This window comes from Giraffa tippelskirchi, chromosome 10, assembly GCF_054371585.1.
Source record: "Giraffa tippelskirchi isolate mGirTip1 chromosome 10, T2T-mGirTip1v1.2.pri, whole genome shotgun sequence".
Taxonomy (NCBI): domain Eukaryota; kingdom Metazoa; phylum Chordata; class Mammalia; order Artiodactyla; family Giraffidae; genus Giraffa; species Giraffa tippelskirchi.
In genome coordinates, this window is record NC_137284.1 from 10,104,568 (window position 1) to 10,127,087 (window position 22,520).

Below are 22,520 nucleotides of genomic sequence, written 5' to 3' on the forward strand. Positions count from 1 at the left end.
GGTCAAGGCAGCCCAGGGCCACAGAGGCTCAAGCTGACCCCTGACCAGTGGGCCAGGCCACAGCTGCCTTGGCCCAGACCCCCACAGCTCCTCACCTTGGGGTCCACGCGCAGGGGAGTGTTGCGCTTGATGAAGGATTTCATGATGCTGCTGTGGGGGGTCGAGGTTGGGGTCATGAGCATCTGGTTCCTCTGCACCGTGTGCAGGAAGGTCCGGAGGGGCCGCACCACCTGCAGACGAGACCAGGGTCAGACCCCGGGGGCGGGGCAGACGAGACCAGGGTCAGACCCCGGGGGCGGGGCAGACGAGACCAGGGTCAGACCCCGGGGGCGGGGCAGACGAGACCAGGGTCAGACCTGGGGTGAGATGGGGGGCAGGGGCACGGAGGGAGGGCAGACGCGCACTCACCTTGCTGGCAGGACAGGGCGGGGAGGGGGTCTTGCTCCTGGGGGGCTGCAGCTCCTCATCCTCCAGCTGCTGCTCCTCGTCCAGCTCACTCACCGCCTGCTTATAGCTGCGCTTCCTCCTGCCGAGGCGTGGAGGCAGTGGTGTCAGGGGGCTGGCCCTGGCATCTTCCCCAGCGCCCTCACCACGCCCCAGAAAAGGTTGCCCCCTGTGAACAGAACTGGGCCCAGCCCCCGAGACTCCAGCCTGAAAGGTACTGCAGAGGTGAGTTCCCTGACTGACCCTCTGCTGCCTGATCAGAGGAAGGGAAATGACTAGTCTAAGGTCATGCGGCCAGGAGGATGGGGTCTGGGATCCCGTCGCCCATCCCCAGGCCAGGCTTACCCCTCACAGCATGAAGCTGTCTCCTTTATTAAGTGAGAGCACCAGGCCTCACCTCTGCCGAGAGGAAACGCAGGTGCTCACCCTCCCTGACCAAGGACTCAGGGTTCACGCCCCTCTGGGTCCCTCTGAATGGTGGCCTGCAGGCCCCTTCCCGGATGCAAACCTGACACTCTGGGGTGGCTCCTTGGGGCCATCTGCCTGGTCAGTCTCAGCCTCTGTGGAGAGAGCAGGTTCAGGGGGGTGGCAAGGAGGGTGGGGAGGGGTCCAGGGAAGGGGCCCACGGGCAGCAGCCCTGGCAGAGGGGAAGCTCTCTTCCCAGCGTTTCTTGGGGTGGCCAGGGGCAAGAGCATCCGCCTTAGCACCATCTGGTCCTGACACATCTCAGGACGTGCAGAGCCAGCATGCTGCCCCCAGTCCACAGACCCCTCGTCCCCAGGCCTGGCCTTCGGGGCAAAAACGGTGAGATAGTCCCATCAAGGTGGCCCCAAGCACGTCCCACCCACCTTTAACACTGAGAGCCCAGGTGCCCCCTCTCCCCAGCCTAACGCTAACAAGGGGTGCCTTTCATGGGAGGACGAATTGGAAGCTGCAGGCTCTAACAGGCCCCTGAACTGGCTTCAAACCCTGACCTCTCCTGGCCCTTTCCATTGGGGGTGGCACAGGGGTGGGGGTGGGGTGCTCCCGAGCAGGGTCAACATGTGGGGTGTGGGTCAGTAGGCTTTGTTTCCCTGGCAAGAGAAAGGGCCGATCTCCTCTCCCCTGGTCCTTCAACACTATTACATTTCTATTTTTTTTGGGGGGGGGGCCACACTATGTGGCATGCAGGATCTTAGTTCCCCAGCCAGGGATTGAAACCATGCCCCCTGCAGCAGAAGTGTGGTGTCTTAGCCACTGGACCGTCAGGGAAGTCCCTCACAACACTCTCTACTCCAAAGGATTCTGGCAGCGATCCCTGGGGTCTGTGGGGCTGGCGTGGCCGTTGTCCCTAACCCTGTCATGAAGCCAGGGAGCCACATTCAAGCCCCCTCCGTTACTGCACTTTGAACCAGGAAAGGTGCAGGCGGGGCTCCAGAGCCCACAGCGCTCCTGCCCTTTCAGCCGGGAGACCCAGAGGTGAGAAGTGAGGCAGTGGCAGACAAAACACGAGGCCAGGTGCTCACACCCCAGCACCCAGTCCCTCCTGTTCCCCACCCTGGAGTGAGGCTTGAGGCTTTGACCTGGCAAGTTCATAGTTACTGCTTCCTGGACCGACCGGCCATGGCCACCCAATTGCACCCGGCAGCAGCTTCAGCCAAAAGCTGGGAGATGAAACATGTAGACTCGAGGAGATCTCTGCACCCTGGGTCTCACGTACCCTCAGCCTGTCAGCCCAGAAGCCCGGGCTGGCCTCTCTTCCGAGAGAAAGTCAGGCAGAGGCTACCAAGGCCTGAACAGCCTTGAGCGTCCCTCACCAGCAGGTCAGGAGACTCACCCTGCCACCCTTCACACTCACCCTGGCCACCGGCTGCAGGCTGTGAGCTGGGGGGGCTAAGGGTGATGTTGGTGGTGCTGCGGAGCTGCAAGGCCCCGCCATTGTTCTTGGGGACCTAAAGGAAGAACCAAGGCTTTAGGAGTCTGCACCTGGGCTTGTAGGCCTCGAGCCCACCCCTCCCTGACCTGCCCGCTTACTTCTGGCTCGGCTGCCTCCTTAGGCTCAGCTTCCTTGCTGGGTTCCTCCTCCTTGGGGCTGCAAGCAGAGCAGGGGGCACTGTGGGACCCACCCAGCCCAAGCCTCCCCACAGGAGCCCCTCTCCCACGCCCTGGGGGAGCAAGCCAGGAGGGGTCCATCAGACGCCGCAGACTGGACCACAGACCCACAGCCCCAGGCAGGCAGGGCAGCCAGAGCCAGGTGCTCGGTGCTTTAAGTCTGCGGCCTGGGCAGGCGAGGGGTGTCAGCTTCTGAGTCTGGCTTCACTCAGATCCCATCGGGGCCTTGGTTCCGGATGTCAGCCCTTTCCCAGCTCCATGTCAACCCGGTTGGCCGGAATGAGCCATGTCTCATTGAGGCCTCTCCTCCATTCACCGTGGGGCCAGCAAAGCCAGTGGGTCTGCTCATCCCCAGCAATGACCCTCTGCTCCAGAGCAGCGGCCGCGGGGGTCGGGGGCGCTGGAGTAGTTTCAGTGATGGCAGGACGTGGCCTCCTGGAAAAGGGGCGCTGGCCCCAAGCGCTGCTGGGGTATAAACGGAGCAGCCCCAACCCCCACATCGCCCACTCCAGGAGGAATTGGCTCCTCATGGCTGTGCTGGCTCACCTCAGGGCTTTGGATTTGACAACCTATGGAGCCCTGGCCCCAGGGTAAGGCTTGGAGGGGTCAAGGCAGGCCAGGGCTGATGAGGGATGTTGACAAGCAGTGTGGGAAGACCTGATACCCGTGGGGCACTTCCTGCTAAGACTGGGGCAGGGGCAGCGGTGGGCCGCTCAGGAGCGGTTCCCAAGGAAAGGGAAGGCTTGGGCACAGGAAATGCCTCCACCCGGGGGGCTCACCTGGAAAGGGCCTCCAGTGTGCCCTGCCCAGCCCCAGGAAGGTCCCCAAGCCCCGGAACTCAACTCACCTGACTTTCTGGGGCACCTCAACATTCAGGAGCCTCTCCAGGTAACTGTGGCCTGACAGGAAAACAAAGGGACAAAAAGACACCCTCAGAACAGGCCTGGGGTCTGTCCAAGAGGTCCAGGGAAGCCAGGCTCTGCTGGGGGCTCGGCTATGTCTCTCTGCAGCAGACCCCGTCTACCTGCAGACCCCTCCCACCTCAGAGACCCTTCCCTTCACTAGTCACAGACCCCCTCCACCTGCAAACCCCTCCTTCACTAGTCACAGACCCCCTTCACCTGCAGATCCCTCCCTTCACTAGTTACAAACCCCCTCACCCCACAGACCCCTCTCTTCACTAGTCACAGACCCCCTCACCTCACAGACCCCTCCTTTCACTAGACACAGACCCCTTCACCCCACAGACCCCTCCCTTCACTAGACACAGACCCCCTCACCTCACAGACCCCTCCTTTCACTAGACACAGACCCCTTCACCCCACAGACCCCTCCCTTCACTAGACACAGACCCCCTCACCTCACAGACCCCTCCTTTCACTAGACACAGACCCCTTCACCCCACAGACCCCTCCCTTCACTAGACACAGACCCCCTCACCTCACAGACCCCTCCTTTCACTAGACACAGACCCCTTCACCCCACAGACCCCTCCTTTCACTAGACACAGACCCCTCACCTCACAGACCCCTCCTTTCACTAGACACAGACCCCCTCACCCCACAGACCCCTCCTTTCACTAGTCACAGATCTTTTCTACCCTATAGACCCCTCCCTTCACTAATCACAGACCCCCTCACACCAGAGACCCCTCCCTTCACTAGTCACAGACCCCCTTCACCCCACAGACCCCTCCCTTCACTAGTCACAGAGCCCCTCACCCCAGACCTCTCCCTTCACTAATCACAGACCCCCTCACCCCAGACCTCTCCCTTCACTAGTCACAGACCCTCTCACCCCAGACCTCTCCCTTCACTAGTCACAGATCTTGCCCACCCTACAGACCCCTCTCTTCACTAGTCACAGACCCCCTCACCCCATAGACCCCTCCCCTTCACTAGTCACAGACCCCCTCCACCTGCAGATCCCTCCCTTCACTACTCACAGACCCCTCCTTCACTAGTCACAGACCCCCTCACCCCAGACCCCTCCCTTCACTACTCACAGATCCCTCCTTCACTAGTCACAGACCCCCCTCACCCCACAGACCCCTCCCTTCACTAGTCACAGACCCCCCTCACCCCACAGACCCCTCCCTTCACTAGTCACAGACCCCCCTCACCCCACAGACCCCTCCCTTCACTAGTCACAGACCCCCTCACCCCAGACCCCTCCCTTCACTAGTCACAGATCTTTCCCACCCTATAGACCCCTCTCTTCACTAGTCACAGACCCCCTCACCCCATAGACCCCTCCCCTTCACTAGTCACAGACCCCCTCCACCTGCAGATCCCTCCCTTCACTACTCACAGACCCCCTCACCCCAGACCCCTCCCTTCACTACTCACAGACCCCCTCACCCCAGACCTCTCCCTTCACTAGTCACAGATCTTGCCCACCCTACAGACCCCTCTCTTCACTAGTCACAGACCCCCTCACCCCATAGACCCCTCCCCTTCACTAGTCACAGACCCCCTCCACCTGCAGATCCCTCCCTTCACTACTCACAGACCCCTCCTTCACTAGTCACAGACCCCCTCACCCCAGACCCCTCCCTTCACTACTCACAGACCCCTCCTTCACTAGTCACAGACCCCCTCACCCCAGACCCCTCCCTTCACTACTCACAGACCCCTCCTTCACTAGTCACAGACCCCCCTCACCCCACAGACCCCTCCCTTCACTAGTCACAGACCCCCTCACCCCAGACCCCTCCCTTCACTAGTCACAGATCTTTCCCACCCTATAGACCCCTCTCTTCACTAGTCACAGACCCCCTCACCCCATAGACCCCTCCCCTTCACTAGTCACAGACCCCCTCCACCTGCAGATCCCTCCCTTCACTAGTCACAGACCCCCTCACCCCAGACCCCTCCCTTCACTACTCACAGACCCCTCCTTCACTAGTCACAGACCCCCTCACCCCATAGACCCCTCCCCTTTACTAGTCACAGACCCCCTCCACCTGCAGATCCCTCCCTTCACTAGTCACAGACCCCCCTCACCCCAGACCTCTCCCTTCACTAGTCAGATCCTCCCCACCCTGTAGACCCCTCCCTTCACTAGACCCAGACCCCCTCCACCCCACAGACTCCTCCCCGTTCCCGGGGTGCATAGCCCTGCAGTCAGCACTCCCTTGACTTCTCACATCCTCCACAGAGCTGCTGCCTGGATGTCTCCTGCTGCTCCCTAGCTGATAACATGCCCCTCCGAGGACACAATGCACTGGGCTGGGAGTGTCTGGAAAGAAGGACGATGCCCAGCTTCGGGCCTCCATCTCCCGGCACAGGCCGAACACAAAGCAGCGGATGCATTTAGCAAACGTATGTCAAGGGCCTACTATGCACCAGGCCCTGGGGACCCAACAGAGAGCAAACCAGACGGGCCACAACCTGGTCCAGACAATCACCAGATAATTCTGTGGCTGACATGTGACACGTGTCATGAAAGGAAAGAGGAGAGAACTTGAAAAGCCTATGATGGGCAGACAACCTGGTCTGGAGGCTGGAACGTGAAGTGCAAGAAAGCTGCAAAGGAGGGGGTGGGGGATGTCTGGGCCAGTAGTTCAGAGTGTAGTCTGGGGCTCCTGAGAGCTGAGGGCCCAAGCGGACTCTTTCGGGGGAGCCACAAGGTCTTAACTGCTTTCACCATAATACCAAAACCGCAACTAAAGATCCTGCATGCTGCCACAAAGATCGAAGATCCTGCATGCCCCACGTAAGGCACGGCACAGTCAAATAAATAAGCATAAAAAAAACCAAACAAACTTGCAGCCAAATAAATAAATAAGTAAATAAATACAATAGTTTTAAAATAGATAAACTTAAGTACATATCTTTTTAATACACTATGTCATAAAGTAGAAAGTATGCAAAATGCCCTTGGGCTGCATAGCCAAATCTCTAAAAAGCACAGGGGTCTGAGGTCTCACTTGAACTGGTCCCACCCCCTCCCTTTTTTTTAAACAGAATGCTTTTTCTAAGTCAAAGAACAAATGACAAACTACGGCTCAACAAGGTTGGGTATCTGGTAGATACTTTCTTAGAAATGAACAAAGGGAGCCTGTTCCTTCAAATCAAATGAACAGGATTTGTTGCTAACAATAAAAAACTGAGCCCTACAAAAAGCCAAAACCTCCATGAACTTCCCAGCCTCCTGATACCTAAAAACCTTTCTGATGAGACCAGAAAACAAATGTGCTCCTTTAAGACAATATATAATGAAGTGTGTCAACACTTGGAAGATGAGCATAACTGCACACTTGCGAGTACGCACAAATTAATTGGAAGAAAAAAGAAGATACACAACAAAAGGCTTTTTAAGTCCTCTTCCCTTTTCCAACTATGCTTCTGTGTGAGGCCAGATTTTCTTCACAGACTTGAACCCAAACAACACAATGCAACAGACTGAATGCTGCCTTGTTTTAAGCCACACATGAATGGGATTTACAACATGAGAATAATGCCAGTCTCCTCACCACATTTTTGTTTGGAAAACAGTTATTTTTTTCTTAAAAAGAAAGAAAAACTAACCTTAATAGGTAATTGTTTGTTACTCTTACATTAAAGTATTAAATAACTACTAACAGATAAGAGTCCTCATAATCAAAAGCTCTTTGAGGTCCTGAGGCCACAGGTTGAGAGGTGCCAGTCTAGGGAGAAGGAACAGCATCTGCAAAGGCCATGAGGCAGGAAGGAGCAGGCTCTGCAGAGCATCTGAAGCACCGGGGTGTAGCCAGAAGTTAAGGCAGCAGATGGGAGGCCAGAAGCAGGGACCTTCCTGCGGTGAAGTTTCCCTGGTGGCTCAGACCATAAAGAATCTGCCTGCAATATAGGAGACTGGGGTTTGATCCCGGGGTTGGGAGGATCCCCTGGAGAAGGGAATGGCAACTCACTCCAGTATTCTTGCCTGGAGAATTCCATGGACAGAGGAGCCTGGCAGACTATAGTCCATGGGGTTGCAAAGAGTCGGACAGACCGAGTGACTTTCACCAGGGGGAGGCAGGCAGGCCTGGGGTAGTGGGGAGGAGGAGAACAGGGCCAGGCTCCTACCTGCGGGGTCCACAGCCAGGAGACTCCTCACACCCCCTGCCTCCCTTCCCAGCTCAGGGCTGGCTGATGAGGGGGCCGAAAGGTGAGAAGACACCCACGTGACCACACAGCTATCCCACGAGTGCAAAGACTTCTCTGGAATGTTAAGTGCTGACTCATGCCATTAGGGCTTTAGAACAGGTCTGGTGGCAAGGAGAAGGCCTGGAGAGGGGCTGAGGGGCCGTTTCCCAGTGCAGAGCTGGGCGAGGCACCTGAGGAGGAGCCCGGCCTGTAAAGCTGGGCCCTGCAGAAACCCCAGTCCCATTACCGGGGGTCTTCTCTCCCCGGCTCACCTCCTGGAGGTGCTTCCTCCCCCCTCACCCCCCGCCCTCAACAGTAACAAGCTCTTCTCAAATCCTGACACTGAAGCTGCTTCCAGGGAACCCAAACTAAGACCCCCACCTCTAAACTGCCTGCCCAGCTAAGCCCCAGGGCCTGGGTGTCAGGAAGGCCTCCAGGAAGCCCTCTCAGCCCTCCCTGCTCCACACCCTTGCGCGCCCTAGGAGGGTCAGCCAGGCCACAGCTCCACTGAGCTTTAGGGACACAGGCTGTCTGTGGTTTTATCATCTAGTTTTGTTTTGTTTTACACAAATGAGCTGTACCATATCCAATCACTAAGATGGGTCTTCTACCCACACTCAAGGCAGGCATTCTTACCATTTAATAGATGGGGAAATTGAGGTTCTGAGAAGGGTGTGCCCCAGATTCCCCAGGCTCTAGGTGACTCCAGGGCTTAACCACGTTGTCTGACTGTCTTCCTTCCATAGGACTGGGTCAAAGGCAGATCGAATCTGAAGCCCATCTGTGTGCAGGGCAGGGGCCGAGTTGTTTTTCAGTCGCTAAGTCCAACTCCTTTGCGACCCCATGGACTGCAGCCCACCAGGCTTCCCCGTCCATGGGATTCCCCAGGCAAGAATACTTGAGTGGGTTGCCATTCTCTTCTTCAGGGAAAAGACTGGCTTAAGAGTATCCAGAGGTCTGAACCAAAAGCGTGGGGAGGGCCTTAAGGGTCTCTCCCTGACCCTCCCTCTTAGAGTTCCAGGTCTGCCCTCCCCCTTGGGCTCCTGCCCAGGATGAGATTCACACCTAAGGAAATCCCCAAGACAGGTCAGAACCATCTGGGCCCTTCTGAGAATCCAAATATGGTCAGTGTGTCAGACCACAGGTCTGCACAGGCCCCCGGCTGTGTGTCCCTGAGCCCCAGACCCTGGAGCAAGCCCTTCCCCAGGCAGGGAAGAAACTGGGCCAGGCCCTCACCTGCCTGATGCACTGCCCTGAGGCTTTCCACCTGGCCTCCTTGGCGAGCGGCCCGCCATCCCAGAAAGGACAAAACACATGGGGCTCTAACCCCAGCTTCCCAACTCAACACACTCAGTGGCCTCCTTAAGCCTCAGTTTCATTAATGTAAAAACCTGGCTTGTCCTCTCCACCAATCCCAGGACCTCATCGTCCTCTGGCTGGACCCTGCAGCCTCCTCCCTGGCCTCCCTGCCCTGTTCCTTCTCTTCTTGGCTGTTTTTCGTACAGTGCTGGAACCTGCCAACAACCATCGAGGGGCCACATCCTTTGTAGGGTCAAGCTTGAGTCCCAGATACCCCATCATTGGCCAGTTCAGGCCTCACGGTCTCCATACAAGCTGTTCCCTCTGCCAGGAATACCTTTTCCTGCATTTTTCCACCAGGCAAAAGCCCAGGAAGCCTTTGCAACCCTCCCAGCTCAGACCCCACCTCCTCCACGCAGACAGCCCTGACTCTTAGAGCTGCCTGTCCTTCTCTGTGGCTCACAACACCTGCTCCCACCTGGGACAAGGATCCCTGGAGCTGGGATCAGATGATGACAAAGCAGCTAACGTCACACAGCCCTTTCTCCGTGTAGGCACTGTTCTAAGCATCCTATGTGGATTAACAAGAAAACCTCCCAATGACCCTTTGAGGTGATGCTATTATTATCAGCTGACACGAGAAACTGAAGCTCATGAAGAAATTCCCGTAACTTGCCCAAGGTCACAGGGCGGGTAAAGGGTTGAGCTGGCACTCAAACCCAGCTATGTGTCCCTCCCAGAATTCATCTCTCTTCACCTCGGTATCTCCAGGCCCTACAATTATGCTAACAGGAGGTGGCCCATAAGCAGGGTGAATCTAAGAGTCGGGGCAGGAGGGAAGGGGAATATGCCGGCCCTGGGGGACAGGCCCAGGTTTGAGCTCAGCATGGCATTAACCACAGGGACACCATGGAAAACAGCGCTGGACCTCAATTTTCTCCTTTGGAAAACAAGAGCGTCGGATTCAATCTGCCCTGTCCAACATGGCAGCCACGAGCTACGTGTGGCAACTTACATCTGAAATAAGTAAAATGTAATAAAACTAAAAATTCAGCTCCTGGATCAAAGGAGCCACATTTTGAGGGCTTGATAGCCACATGTGGCTAGCTAGTGGCTACTGTGTGGGACAGCACAGATCTGGGACGTTCACATCATCACAGAAAGTTCTGTGAACAGCTCCTCGCTTAGACGGCCCCCAGACACTCTCTGCTGAGCCGGGCACAAAGGACCACCCTCTGCAGCCTTGCCCAATGTCGAGCCCCGACTCACAGATGATGCGGGCGGAGGCAGTTGGCTCTTTGGCGGCCTTCTTGGCGATCTTTCTGCTTGATTGTCGGACGGTGCTCTCTTCTTTGGAAACCGGGGAGCAATTCTGGGCCAGGGGGGCCTGGGGGCCCGGGGAGGATGGGGCGATCAGGCTTCGCCGCACGGACCGCCGGCCGACACGGGCGCCCGTGGGCGTGGAGAAGTTATCTGGCTGGAGGGGGGCCAGCACCCGCTCCCGCCACGGGGAGGCCGGAGAGCTGGGTGAGTCCGGTGGGCCCGGGGCAGCTGCCGCAATCCGGAGCTTGGAGGCAGACCTTCCTGCCCCAGCCCCTCGGCCCTTGGGGTCCCGGGGTGTAGTCATCAGGGAGCTCACGGTGACAGACTCCAGCCTCCCAGCCTCTGCCTTCTGGGGTGTTGAATCCTCATCCGAGCCCGAGGGGATCTGGGAGGCCGGGGCCAGGGCAGGGGTCGGAGCCTGGGCAGACTGGAGCTGACTGAGGTACTGCTCGGCGCTCTGGCGCTCACTGGCACCGATCTCTACTGCAGGCACCAGCTGGTGCTGGGTTGGGCTCTCCCTGGGCTTCTTGGTCAGGATGGTGGGAGACCCAGGGATGGGTGAAGGAGGGGCAGTTGCCGCAGAGGTGGCCGCCGCTGCAGCGGCAGCCCGGGTCACACGCCGCATGACGGAGTCGTTCTCGCCCACCACCGTGGCCAGCTTCTCCACCTTGTCCTTGCTGCGGAGGTGCCGGGAGATCCGCTGGCTGCTCCGTGTCTTTCTGCGGGACAACCTGGCAGAGGGGGTGGAGCAGAAGCTGAGCCGACCCAAGGAGGCAGGGAGGCTGCCCAAAATTCCAGCTGGAGGAGCTGCCAGCTCCAGCAGAGTCTGAAGCTTGGAGGCAGAAGACTAGGGTTCCAATTCAGGCTCTGCCACCTCTAGCCAAGAGACCCCAGAGGCTCTTCTCTGAGCCTCAGTCTCCCTATTGTAAAGTGGGATGATGCCAGCCCTCACAAAACCGCTGGGAAGATTAAATTCCCATAAACCTCCCACTGACCAGGTTACACTGGGCCAAGCACCCTGCTGTAGGCATTGCTCCTTCTGTCCCTTAATTCACCAGACAGTCCCCGAGAGGCAGAGACCCTTATCCTCACTTTAGATTTCAGAAACTCGAGGCTCAGAGAGGTGGAACATTAACCCAAGGACACACAGTTGCTACGCAGCAGAGCCGGGGTGTACACCCAGGACTGCCTGACTCCAAGACCCAGCCTCTTTCCCCTGGTACTCTGAAACCCACGGTCATTACAGGGGCAGTTAGAACCAGCATAGCGATGGGGCTGGGAGACAACCAGCCCCAGTCTACACCTCTGGTCACTCTCCCCCAAGCAGCAAGTCAGATTCTCTTGCTTCTCGCACCTCCAGAAACCCTTCCCATCCTCTGAGGCCCAGATCAAACAACACCCCTACCCTAACGCACACAAGCTCTGGATTCCACAGTCTCCAGTCCTGCTTCATTACCCTCAGCATGGCGCACACGGTGCCCACTGCTTCTGATCTCAATTAACACCTTTGAATCAAACTCTTCTTGTGGGCACCAAGCCTCCCGCCCCTCCTACCTTTTCCGTATGGGGTCTCTGTTTTCGTCCTGAATGGAAGAAATTCGTCTCTTCTTCCGTCGGTTCTTCTGTGAAGGCGTTCTGGGCATCAGCTCAGGCTCTTTGCTGAATTCTCTGTTATGAAGACAGTGATGTTCGAGGCTACCTGGAAACCACTGCCCCTCCCCCACCCAGCCAGACCACTGCCCCTTTCCTGGCAGTGGCTGGTCAAGCTGGGGTGACCACCACCGAGTGAGTGCTCCAAGGCTGCGTGCGAGTCACTGCCAGGCACTCGGGGCTTCCTCGAGTAGACATAGCAGGGAAGCAAGGTTGCCAGGCAACCCTACCTTCCGAGGCGCAGGCCAACCCCTCTCCCTAGCCCTGAGCATCCGGGGCACTGAGGAGGGATCCCTGGCAGCCTGTCTTGCCTGGCAGGTGGGGAAGTGCCCTAAGGCCGCAGCAGCCAGGCAGCCCCTGGTGCATCCTGCCAGTGCCACCCCTCTCCTGCCCACCCCCACCCCCCACCCCCACACCTGGTGAACATGCGCTCGGCCTCCTCCTCAATCTCCTCCAGCCACACCATGTCCTTATTGTCCACGTTGCAGACAAACTCCAGGAGCTTCTGGTCGCATAGCTCCAGCAAGTGAATAGGCCCCTGGGCTGTTGTCCCCATGGTGGCTCTGCCTGGAGAAAGCAGAGACAAGAGGCCTGGGGGCTCAGGCTGGAATCGTCACACTCTTGAAACACCACCCCCTCCCCACCCCCATATGACACTGTTTGCGTAAGTCCACACTGCCCAGCCAATTCTGGGATCAATGGACCTCCTTATAAATGGGCTTCCTGGGTTCAAGAGAGACTGCAGTCCAACCAGGAAGGACCCCTTGACCTGCCCAAACACAGACGTGTTCTTACCTCTTCCTCTTACTGCCTGAAGGTGACTGAGGGCCACCTTGAGGTACACCTAGGGGCTTCCCTGGTGGCCCAGACAGTAAAGAATCTGCCTGCAATGCAGGAGACCTGCGTTCGATCCCTGCACAGGGAAGATCCCCTGGAGAAGGAAATGGCAACCCACACCAGTATTCTTGCCTGGAGAATCCCATGGACAAAGAAGCCTGGCAGGCTACATTCCACGGGATTGCAAAGAGTCGGACACGACTGAGTGACTAACACTTGAGCTAACCCCAGGTGTCAGGCCAAAGAACATCGAATCCAACTGCCTCTTATGGATGCTAGTGAATGACAAGAGCTCTGCATTCCAAAGGGGTGGGTAAGAAAGTGGTGGTCCAGAGACAGGCTCTTCTCTAAGGGGCCCCTGCAGTCCAGAGCAGAGAAGGCAATGGCAACCCACTCCAGTACTCTTGCCTGGAAAATCCCATGGACGGAGGAGCCTGGTAGGCTGCAGTCCATGGGGTCACTAAGAGTCAGGCACGACTGAGCGACTTCACTTTCACTTTTCACTTTCATGCACTGGAGAAGGAAAAGGCAACCCACTCCAGTGTTCTTGCCTGGAGAATCCCAGGGATGGGGGAGCCTGGTGGGCTGCCGTCTATGGGGTCGCACAGAGTCAGACACGACCGAAGCAACTTAGCAGCAGCAGCAGTCCAGAGACAGGGTCTTCTCTAAGAGACCCCTACAACTCTCCCTTGAGGTGAAACGCCTTCGGATGGATGAGGGAGCATGAGGGGAGTGGATAAGCAATGTCTTGTTTTCTAGAAAACTTAGTCTAGAAATATCAGGCAGTATAAAATACAAAATTAATTTTCCCTTAATTTTTTAAAAATAATTTTTATCGAAGTATAGCTGATTGGCAATGTTGTGTTAGTTTCAGATGCATGGCAAAGTGATTCAGTTTACAGATACATATATATCTATTCTTTTTCATTACAGGTTATTAAAAGATACTGAGTAGAATTCCATGGGCTATACGGCAGGTTCTTGTTGGTTATCTATTTTGTGTATCGTAGTGTGTATCCCAAGCTCCTAATTTATCTCTTCCTCCCTTTCCCCTTTGGTAACCAGAAGCTTGCTTTCTATGTCTTAATTTCTTAAAAAACTAGCAACTCCAACAAACAAAAACAAACAACTAGAAACTCAGATATTCTCCTCAAAACTCAGTTATAAAATTATCACCAAAGCCCCAGGCAATGAAGAAGTGTTCTATTCTGGTTCACAGCAGGGGCTCAGTAAATATCCCGACTGGGGCAATGAATGAAAGAATGAATTAATGGGTGACAGTCACAAGCCATAATAACAGACTGCATGTCTCATGCCGTGGCAGTGACCCACTACCCCGATCGACACCTTCAAAACCAACAACCACACACAGCTCAGCCTAAGACAGGAGGTTCTGGAAGGAGGGGCTGAGTCACTGACCCTTACAAAGCGCTTAACACCAGGTGCTATTGCAGCCTCATAGGACTGACTTCCCAGGGCCTGATTTCCAGAGCACACTAGCCTCTGTTCCTCGAGCAAGCTCTGCCCTCTGCCTGGAACCTTCTGTCTCCTATTTGGTACAGCTCACTCCTCAGCACTTGGCTCTCAGCAACGTAGGGAGGACCATCCTATTCATCAGTTTCAATATTCTGCGCAACACTCAGGTGACGATGTATCTGCTTGCTGACTACCTGTCTCTGCCCACTAAGCATTTGTTTCCTGAGGGTAAGCCCTGGTCTGTCTTGCTCATAGCTTTGAACCCCAGAGCTTGGCAGAGTGCCTGGCACAAAAGGAATACCTGTTGAATGAGTAGATCCATCTATCAACTGTACACCTAGAAATAAACATTCTACAGCCACTCTAACTCCCTCCCTAAAGACACACACACACACACAGGGACACCAAATGAGGGCATTCTACACAGGTTAGAGCACGCCTTCCTCATCCAAAGCCCTACTCCGAGGAGCCAAGAGCAGCACCGTCAGGGCAGGATCGCAGAGGCTTTGGGCAGAGACAGGTGTGCATATTGCAGTCACAGCACAGCCTCCTGGCTGCCATCTCTCTGACTCCCCCCCCCCGTCCCTCTGTCCCAGCGCTCAGCCCTGGCTAAAGACAGGAATCCAGTTTGAGGCTAGGAGAGAGAGACCTGTTTAAAGAACAGAAAACACCTGGTGCTATGGAAAGCAAACAATTTGCTCTTTTATTAAAAAAAAGTATTCGTTCAAAATGGCAAAGTGGGCGAGGGCTTCTTATACAAAGTGCAAAGAGGTGTTTGAGCTTCTTCCATAAGGAAGTTTGTTTTCAGCAGCCTCAGCCTATTTAAAAAGGGTCACTGTTATTAGATCAGAGATGACCCTGAGAAAGGAGATCAGTGTTGAGAATGAGGGTCCGGGGAAAAGCAATAAAAATCTTTTCAGTCCCCTGTAAGAACCTGGATACAAACCCAAAGCACCTTACTTCCCACCAAGGGTGAAGGAGGCTCATCTTCCTCTCCCAATACTTTTCTCACGTCACACATTAGAGCCCCCCAGCCCTCTTTCACAATGCCTGTTCTTTTGAGGGTGCGGGAAGTCCACCAGCCAACCCTGACCACACTTCAGTGGAGGGTCTAATAGCTGCTTTCTGTAAAGAGACCTGCTCCATGCTCGGGTGGAGCATCATCGAATTTCATTCTCGCCACAACCTCAAGGAGATCCTGCTGCTGCTGCTAAGTCGCTTCAGTCGTGTCCGACTCTGTGCGACCCCATAGAGGGCAGCCCACCAAGCTCCCCCGTCCCTGGGATTCTCCAGGCAAGAACATTGGAGTGGGTTGCCATTTCCTTCTCCAATGCATGAAAGTGAAAAGTAAAAGTGAAGTCGCTCAGTCGTGCCTGACTCTTAGTGACCCCATGGACTGCAGCCTACCAGGCTCCTCCGTCCATGGGATTTTCCAGGCAAGAGTACTGGAGTGGGTTGCCATTGCCTTCTCCGAGTGCAGATGAACAAATTGAGGCAGACTTAAGTTAAGTCCAAGTCTTCGGGCAAGTCAGGGGCGGGGCCCGGATTTAAACTGTGCTCTTAACCTCAAGCTTTGCCGCCTACTCCATTTCAACTTCGGAAAGGTAGGCGCCAAGTTCTGACTGGGCCCCAGAGAAGGCCACTGTCAGTAAACGTGCCTGGGCAGTGACAAAGCACCACTGGCCTCCGGAAATGGGTCGATTTAAAATGTTGCTCAGCCGATAAGGGAGGTGGTGAGCGAGGGTTAACTGTACAGAAATGCCATCTGGTGAAATGCCATCTGGTATAATGCCGCTACACAACCCGGTCGGTGGGTGCTTCCTGCGCGTCCAGGTCAACAAAAGGCACCTGGAGGGGGACGAGGCGGGGTGGGGTCATCTTGGGCCCCAGGACCAAGTCAGGGCACCTCGTCTCTGGGAAGAGGTGACCCATCCCCTGCAGGTCGCTACGCGGGACAGGGGAGGTCATGCCCCCCGGTCCAGGGCTGGCGGAGGGAAAACAAATTGCTAACGACCCCCAGCCCCGCCGGCCGCCCGCGCACACTCACTCGACTGCACCGCGTCTCCTTAAGTGCAGCTCCGATCCAAGTCCGGCGACCTTCCCAACACAAATCCCAGCCGGCCCAAGCCCCACGGCTCCCGGCCTCCAAGGATTGCGGCTGCAGTGAACTAACGGGGCGGTACAGCGCGGGCCAAACCTACGATTTTCAAAACTGAAGACTCGGCCAATCCCCGTCAAGTTTGTCTGGGCGGCTGCAAAACTCTACGCCAATCAAGTAAAAGGAAGCACCAGTCAGGCCATCGATTGGCTACGTGGATTGGCAGTCTGCGGGACTAAGAGGAGGGGAGAGGAAGCGTTGAAACTTTAACCTGCACAGCTTCCGGGAACAGCAGCGCGCGGCCTAGAAAGGAGATCGTCCGCGGTGGGGGTTGCGCGCGCAAGGCCTCACACGCCAGAACTACAAGTCCCAGCGTGCATTGCAAGTGCCCTGAGGGACCTGGGAGATAGGTGAGGCGTTAGTTATGGATCGTGCTCTCTTCCGGAATGTTCACTTTGCCATTCTTCATCCAGCTCTGTCCTCAATACGGGACGACCTCTGCCACTTTACAGAAATAATATAGACGATGATGTTTCTTAATGATTTCAGGTTAAAATTACGAAGCAAAACAGCAAAATTTATAATACAGCAAAATTATTTCCATAACAATTAACATTGTCGGAGTCACAAGTAAAGCCAAATTGCTTATATGCTTTCCTTGCTGTCAAAGGTTAAAGTAAAAATCCAGATTTCCATTTCCACACAAATTTCCAAGCTCAAACTGCAGTTCCAGCATACTTTATCAGACTTTGATGCAAATGCAGAGGAAATTTCCATTATTTCATAATCGATTTAACTCTGTTATTCAGGACTTCCCACTTCGTCTCCAACTGGAAGTCATTAATCTGCAATGCGATGACCTGCTAAAAGGCAAATATCAAGAGAAGAAGCTAACAATTCTACGCATACCTTTCTGGTGATAGTTAAGTCGCCAAGTCATGTTGGACGCTCCTGAGACTCCATGGACTATAGCCGACCCTGTGGACTGTAGCTCACCAGGCTCCTCTGTCCATGGGATTCTCCAGGCAAGAATACTGGAGTTGGTTGCCATTTCCTTCTCCAGGGGACATTCCCCACCCAGTGAGTGAACCCTGGTCCACCAGCATTGCAGGCAGATTCCTTACTGACTGAGCCACTCGGTTCAGTTCAGTTCAGTCGCTCAATCGTGTCTGACTCTTTGCAACCCTATGGACTGCAGCATGCCAGGCCTCCTTGTCCATCACCAACTCTCCAAGTTTACCCAAACTCATGTCCATTGAGTCAGTGATGCCAACCAACCATCTCATCCTCTGTCGTCCCCTTCTCCTCCTGCCCTCAATCTTTCCCAGCATCAGGGTCTTTTCATTGCGTCAGCTCTTTGCATCAGGTGGCCAAAGTTGGAGTTTCAGCTTCGACATCAGTCCTTCCAATGAACACCCAGGACTGATCTCCTTTAGGATGGACTGGTTGGCTCTCCTTGCAGTCCAAGGGACTCTCAAGAGTCTCCTCAACACTACAGTTCAAAAGTATCAATTCTTCGGAGCTCAGCTTTCTTTACGCTACAACTCTCACATCCATACATGACTACTGGAAAAACCATAGCCTTGACTAGACGGAGCTTTGTTGGCAAAGTAATGTCTCTGCTTTTTAATATGCTGTCTAGGTTGGTCATAACTTTCCTTCCAAGGAGTAAGTGTCTTTTAATATCATGGCTGCAGTCACCACCTGCAGTGATTTTGGAAACCAAAAAAATAAAGTTTCTCACTGTTTCCACTGTTTCCCCATCTATTTGCCATGAAGTGATGGGACCGGATGCCATGATCTCAGTTTTCTGAATGTTGAGCTTTAAGCCAACTTTTTCACTCTCCTCTTTCACTTTCATCAAGAGGCTCTTTAGTTCTTCTTCACTTTCTGCCATAAGGGTGGTGTCATTTGCATATCTGAGGTTATCGATATTTCTCCCGGCAATCTTGATTCCAGCTTGTGCTTCATCCAGCCCAGCATTTCTCATGATGTACTCTGCATATAAGTTAAATAAGCATGGTGACAATATATAGCCTTGACATACTCCTTTTCCTATTTGAAACCAGACTGTTCTTCCATGTCCAGTTCTAACTGTTGCTTCCTGACCTGCATACAGATTTCTCAAGAGGCAGGTCAGATGGTCTGGTATTCCCATCTCTTTCAGAATTTTCCACAGTTTATTGTGATCCACACAGTCAAAGACTTTGGCATAATCAATAAAGCAGAAATAGATGTTTTTCTGGAACTCTCCTGCTTTTTCGATGATCCAGCGGATGTTGGCAATTTGATCTCTGGTTCCTCTGCCTTTTCTGAAACCAGCTTGAACATCTGTAAGTTCACGGTTCATGTATTGCTGAAGCCTGGCTTGGAGAATTTTGAGCATTACTTTGCTAGTGTGTGAGATGAGTGCAATTGTGTGGTAGTTTGAGCATTCTTTGGCATTGCCTTTCTTTGGGATTGGAATGAAAACTGACCTTTTCCAGTCCCATGGCCACTGCTGAGTTTTCCAGATTTGCTGGCATATTGACTGCAGTGCTTTCACAGCATCATCTTTCAGGATTTGAAATAGCTCAACCGGAATTTCATCACCTCCACTAGCTTTGTTTGTAGTGATGCTTCCTAAGGCCCACTTGACTTCACATTCCAGGATGTCGGGCTCTTGGTGAGTGATCACACCATTGTGATTATCTGGGTCATGAAGATCTTTTTTGCTAGTTCTTCTGTGTATTCTTGCCACCTCTTCTTAATATCTTCTGCTTCTGTTAGGTCCATATCATTTTTGCCCTTTATTGAGCCCATCTTTGCATGAAATGTTCCCTTGGTATCTCTAATTTTCTTGAAGAGATATCTAGTCTTTCCCATTCTATTATTTTCCTCTATTTCTTTACACTGATCACTGAGGAAGGCTTTCTTATCTCTCCTTGCTATTCTTTGGAACTCTGCATTCAAATGGATGTATCTTTCCTTTTCTCCTTTGCTTTTCGCTTCCCTTCTTTTCACAGCTATTTGTAAGGCCTCTTCAGACAGCCATTTTGCCTTTTTGCATTTCTTTTTATTGGGGATGGTCTTGATCCCTGTCTCCTGTACAATGTCACGAACCTCCATCCATAGTTCATCAGGCACTCTATCAGATCTAGTCCCTTAAATCTATTTCTCACTTCCACTGTATAATCATAACAGATTTGATTTAGGTCATATCTGAATGGTCTAGTGGTTTTCCCTACTTTCTTCAATTTAAGTCTGAATTTGGCAATAAGGTGTTTGCTTATTGCTTATTTTAGTTCGCTGATTCCTAGAATGTTAGCATTCACTCTTGCCATCTCCTGTTTGACCACTTCCAATTTGCCTTGATTCGTGGACCTAATATTCCAGGTTCTTATGCAAGATTGCTCTTTACAGCATCAGACCTTCCTTCTATCACCAGTCACATCTGCAACTGGGTGTTGTTTTTGCTTTGGCTTCGTCCCTTCATTCTTTCTGGAGTTATTTCTCCACTGATCTCTAGTAGCATATTGGGCACCTACCGACCTGGGGAACTGAGCCACTAGGGAAGCCCATTTTCTGGTGATGAATATGGTCAACTGAAATCATCTCAAATTATCAATATCTGGCATTAATATCTGTATGAAAAGACACTTTTAAAAGGAAGTGGGTAAAACTCTCGCTGTAGATCTGCATTTACAGATGAACATCATATTTGAGTTTTAATGATTATTGTTGTTCAGTCGCTCAGTCGTGTCTGAGTGTTTGTGACCGCATGGACTGCAGCACTCCAGGCTTCCCTGTCCTTCACTTGGCGTTTGCTCAAACTTAATTATGAGCCACAATTAAGAAATATTATCCTCCACACCCCAGCCTCAAACTACAATTCTATTTTAATTCGTAGCCCTATTCCTTTAAAAATTTTAATCATTATTGCTTTATTTTGAATTACATCAATTTTTAAAGCTGTAGACAAGTTTTTCTCTTGTTACTGAAATACCTGTGTAATGTAGGAGATTTCCCCTCTTGGCCCACAAAGCCTAAACTATTTACTGTCTATCCTCTATAGTTTTGCTGAGCCCTATGTTAGAATCCTGGTGGCTCAGACAGTAAAGAATCCGCCTGGGTTCGGCCCCTGGAATGGAAAGATCCCATGGAGAAGGGCATGACAGCCCACTCTAGTATTCTTGCCTGGAGAATCCCCATGGACAGAGGAGCTTGGCGGGCTACAGTCCACGGGGTCGCAAAGAGTCGAACACGACAGTGACTAAGCACAGCACAAGTTAGAACATTTCTGGAACTAAACATGGCTACCCCTTTAGTAGCCTGCAACTCGGTTCAGCGGACATGCGACTGCACCTCCCTGGCCAAGTATTAATACTTTGCCCACAGGGCAGCTGCCAGCGATCCCCTTGCTCCAGCTGCTCCTGCACTGGAGTTAATGCCCAGCTGTGCAGACTGCGCAGGCGTAACCGAGTCTCCTGCAGGCACCTATGCGCAGGCGCCGCTGATTGGCAGCCAGAGTGCTGATAAGGCATTTTACTTTCTAGACAGCCTGTGCCAGAGGATCTGGCGACCAGCGAGGAAGGGGCTACCCTGGCTGGGGCCTCATGCTGCGGGTGGTGTATGGACCTGGGGGCAGAGCCTGGCTTCTTGGACACCTCAAATTATCCTGAGTGAGGATTTCCCTTCATTCCTCCCTTCCAACAGTTTAATTGTGAAATAGAGCACACAGCTAGAAAAGGGCACAAAACAGAGATATACAGCTTATTAGTTTGTCAAAATCATTCCTTAAAAAGCACCTCCCAGGTTAAGAAATAGAGCTTCGCTAGCCTCCCGGAAGCCCACTTGCTCCCTTTCTCACAATAAAGCCTTTAAAAAAAAAAAATATGGTAATCATTGATTGCTTGTACAGTAGTCTCCCCTTATCCATGGTTTCACTTTACAAGATCTCAGTTATCCGGGGTCAGATGCAGTCTAAAAATATTACATGGAAAATTCCAGAATTAAATAATTCATAAGTTTTAAATTGTGCTGTGTTCAGAGTGGGGTGTTGAAATCTCGCACCACTTGCTGTATCCATCTGGTGCCAAGATTCATCCCGTTCCAGTGTGCACTTCATTTAGCTACTTACTGTCTTGGTTGATTGGATTAATTGTCCAGGCATCAAAGTGCTCAGTTTTCAAGTGGCCCTAATTTTACTTAATAATGGCCTCAAGGCGCCAGAGTAGTGGTGCTGGCAGTTCAGATATGACGAAGAAAAGCCATAACGTGCTCCCTTTAAGTGAAAATGTGAAAGTTCTTCATAAAAAAAAAATACACAGATTACTAAGATCTTTGGTAAGAATGACGCTTCTATCTGTGAAATTGTGAAGAAGGAAAAAGAAACTCGTGCTAGTTTGCTGTCACACCTCGAACTGTAAACATTTCAGCCTACAGTGCCCAAGAACTGCTTAGTTATGATGGAAAAGGCATTACATTTGTACAATAAGATATTTTGAGAGAGAAAGACCATATTCATATAGCTTTTATTACAGTAGATTGTTATAATTGTTCTATTGTTGTCAATCTATTACTGTGCCTAATTTATAATTTACTCTTTATCATAGGTATGTATGTGTAGAAAAAAACCTGGTATATACTTTGGTACTGTCTGAGATTTTAGGCATCCACTGGTGGTCTTGGAAACTATCCCCCCCAGATAAGGGGGACTACTGTATAGGTTTACCACCAAAACACATGCATCTCTCAACATAATTTTTATTTTTTAAAAAATAAAAGTTTGTGTTTTAGAAAAAATAAAGTGTTATACAGTTTGCTCTTGTGTCTGGCATCTTTTGCTCAATATTATGTGAGATTCATCCATGCTGTTATTTGTGGCTCTCGTTCCTTCATTCTTACTACTGCCATATAAAAGTATTAACACAACTTATGAATATTTTGCAATCTTAATTAATTCTGCTGATGGGGATATTTGGGATACGATTTTTTCCATATTTCTGTTATTATGAAAATGCTGGGGCATATAGCCAGTGTATGTATAACTTTATAAAATACAGTTTTCCAGAGTGGTTGCACCATTTCACCCTTCCACATGCAACTGATTCTAATTTCACTTGCGCCGAATCTTCCCTTCCTTGTAGCTGCTAAGTCGCATCAGTTGTGTCCGACTCTGTGCGACCCCATAGACGGCAGCCCACCAGGCT

General features: G+C 52.5%; 1 protein-coding gene and 1 long non-coding RNA gene across 3 annotated transcripts in view; one reads left to right on the forward strand and one right to left on the reverse strand.

Annotated features, from left to right (window-relative positions):
- INCENP (inner centromere protein) overlaps positions 1 to 16,401 on the reverse strand; it is a 29,735-nt gene extending 13,334 nt beyond the window's left edge. For both annotated transcript variants that reach the window (XM_081534798.1, XM_081534797.1), the window contains exons 1-10: positions 16,279 to 16,401; positions 12,335 to 12,485; positions 11,823 to 11,936; positions 10,215 to 10,999; positions 3,383 to 3,434; positions 2,458 to 2,515; positions 2,282 to 2,375; positions 953 to 1,004; positions 409 to 526; positions 96 to 230 (exon numbers count right to left, since the gene is read on the reverse strand). In XM_081534798.1, coding sequence (XP_081390924.1) covers positions 96 to 230; positions 409 to 526; positions 953 to 1,004; positions 2,282 to 2,375; positions 2,458 to 2,515; positions 3,383 to 3,434; positions 10,215 to 10,999; positions 11,823 to 11,936; positions 12,335 to 12,474 — 1,548 coding nt within the window. In that variant the 5' untranslated portion in view covers positions 12,475 to 12,485; positions 16,279 to 16,401. The remainder of the gene's footprint in view (positions 1 to 95; positions 231 to 408; positions 527 to 952; positions 1,005 to 2,281; positions 2,376 to 2,457; positions 2,516 to 3,382; positions 3,435 to 10,214; positions 11,000 to 11,822; positions 11,937 to 12,334; positions 12,486 to 16,278) is intronic.
- Positions 16,402 to 16,685: 284 nt separating this feature from the next.
- On the forward strand, positions 16,686 to 21,202 carry LOC145523804 (uncharacterized). Its single transcript, XR_014066893.1, has 2 exons — positions 16,686 to 16,739; positions 17,139 to 21,202. It is a non-coding gene; the product is annotated as an uncharacterized LOC145523804 (long non-coding RNA).
- The last annotated feature ends 1,318 nt before the right edge of the window (positions 21,203 to 22,520 follow it).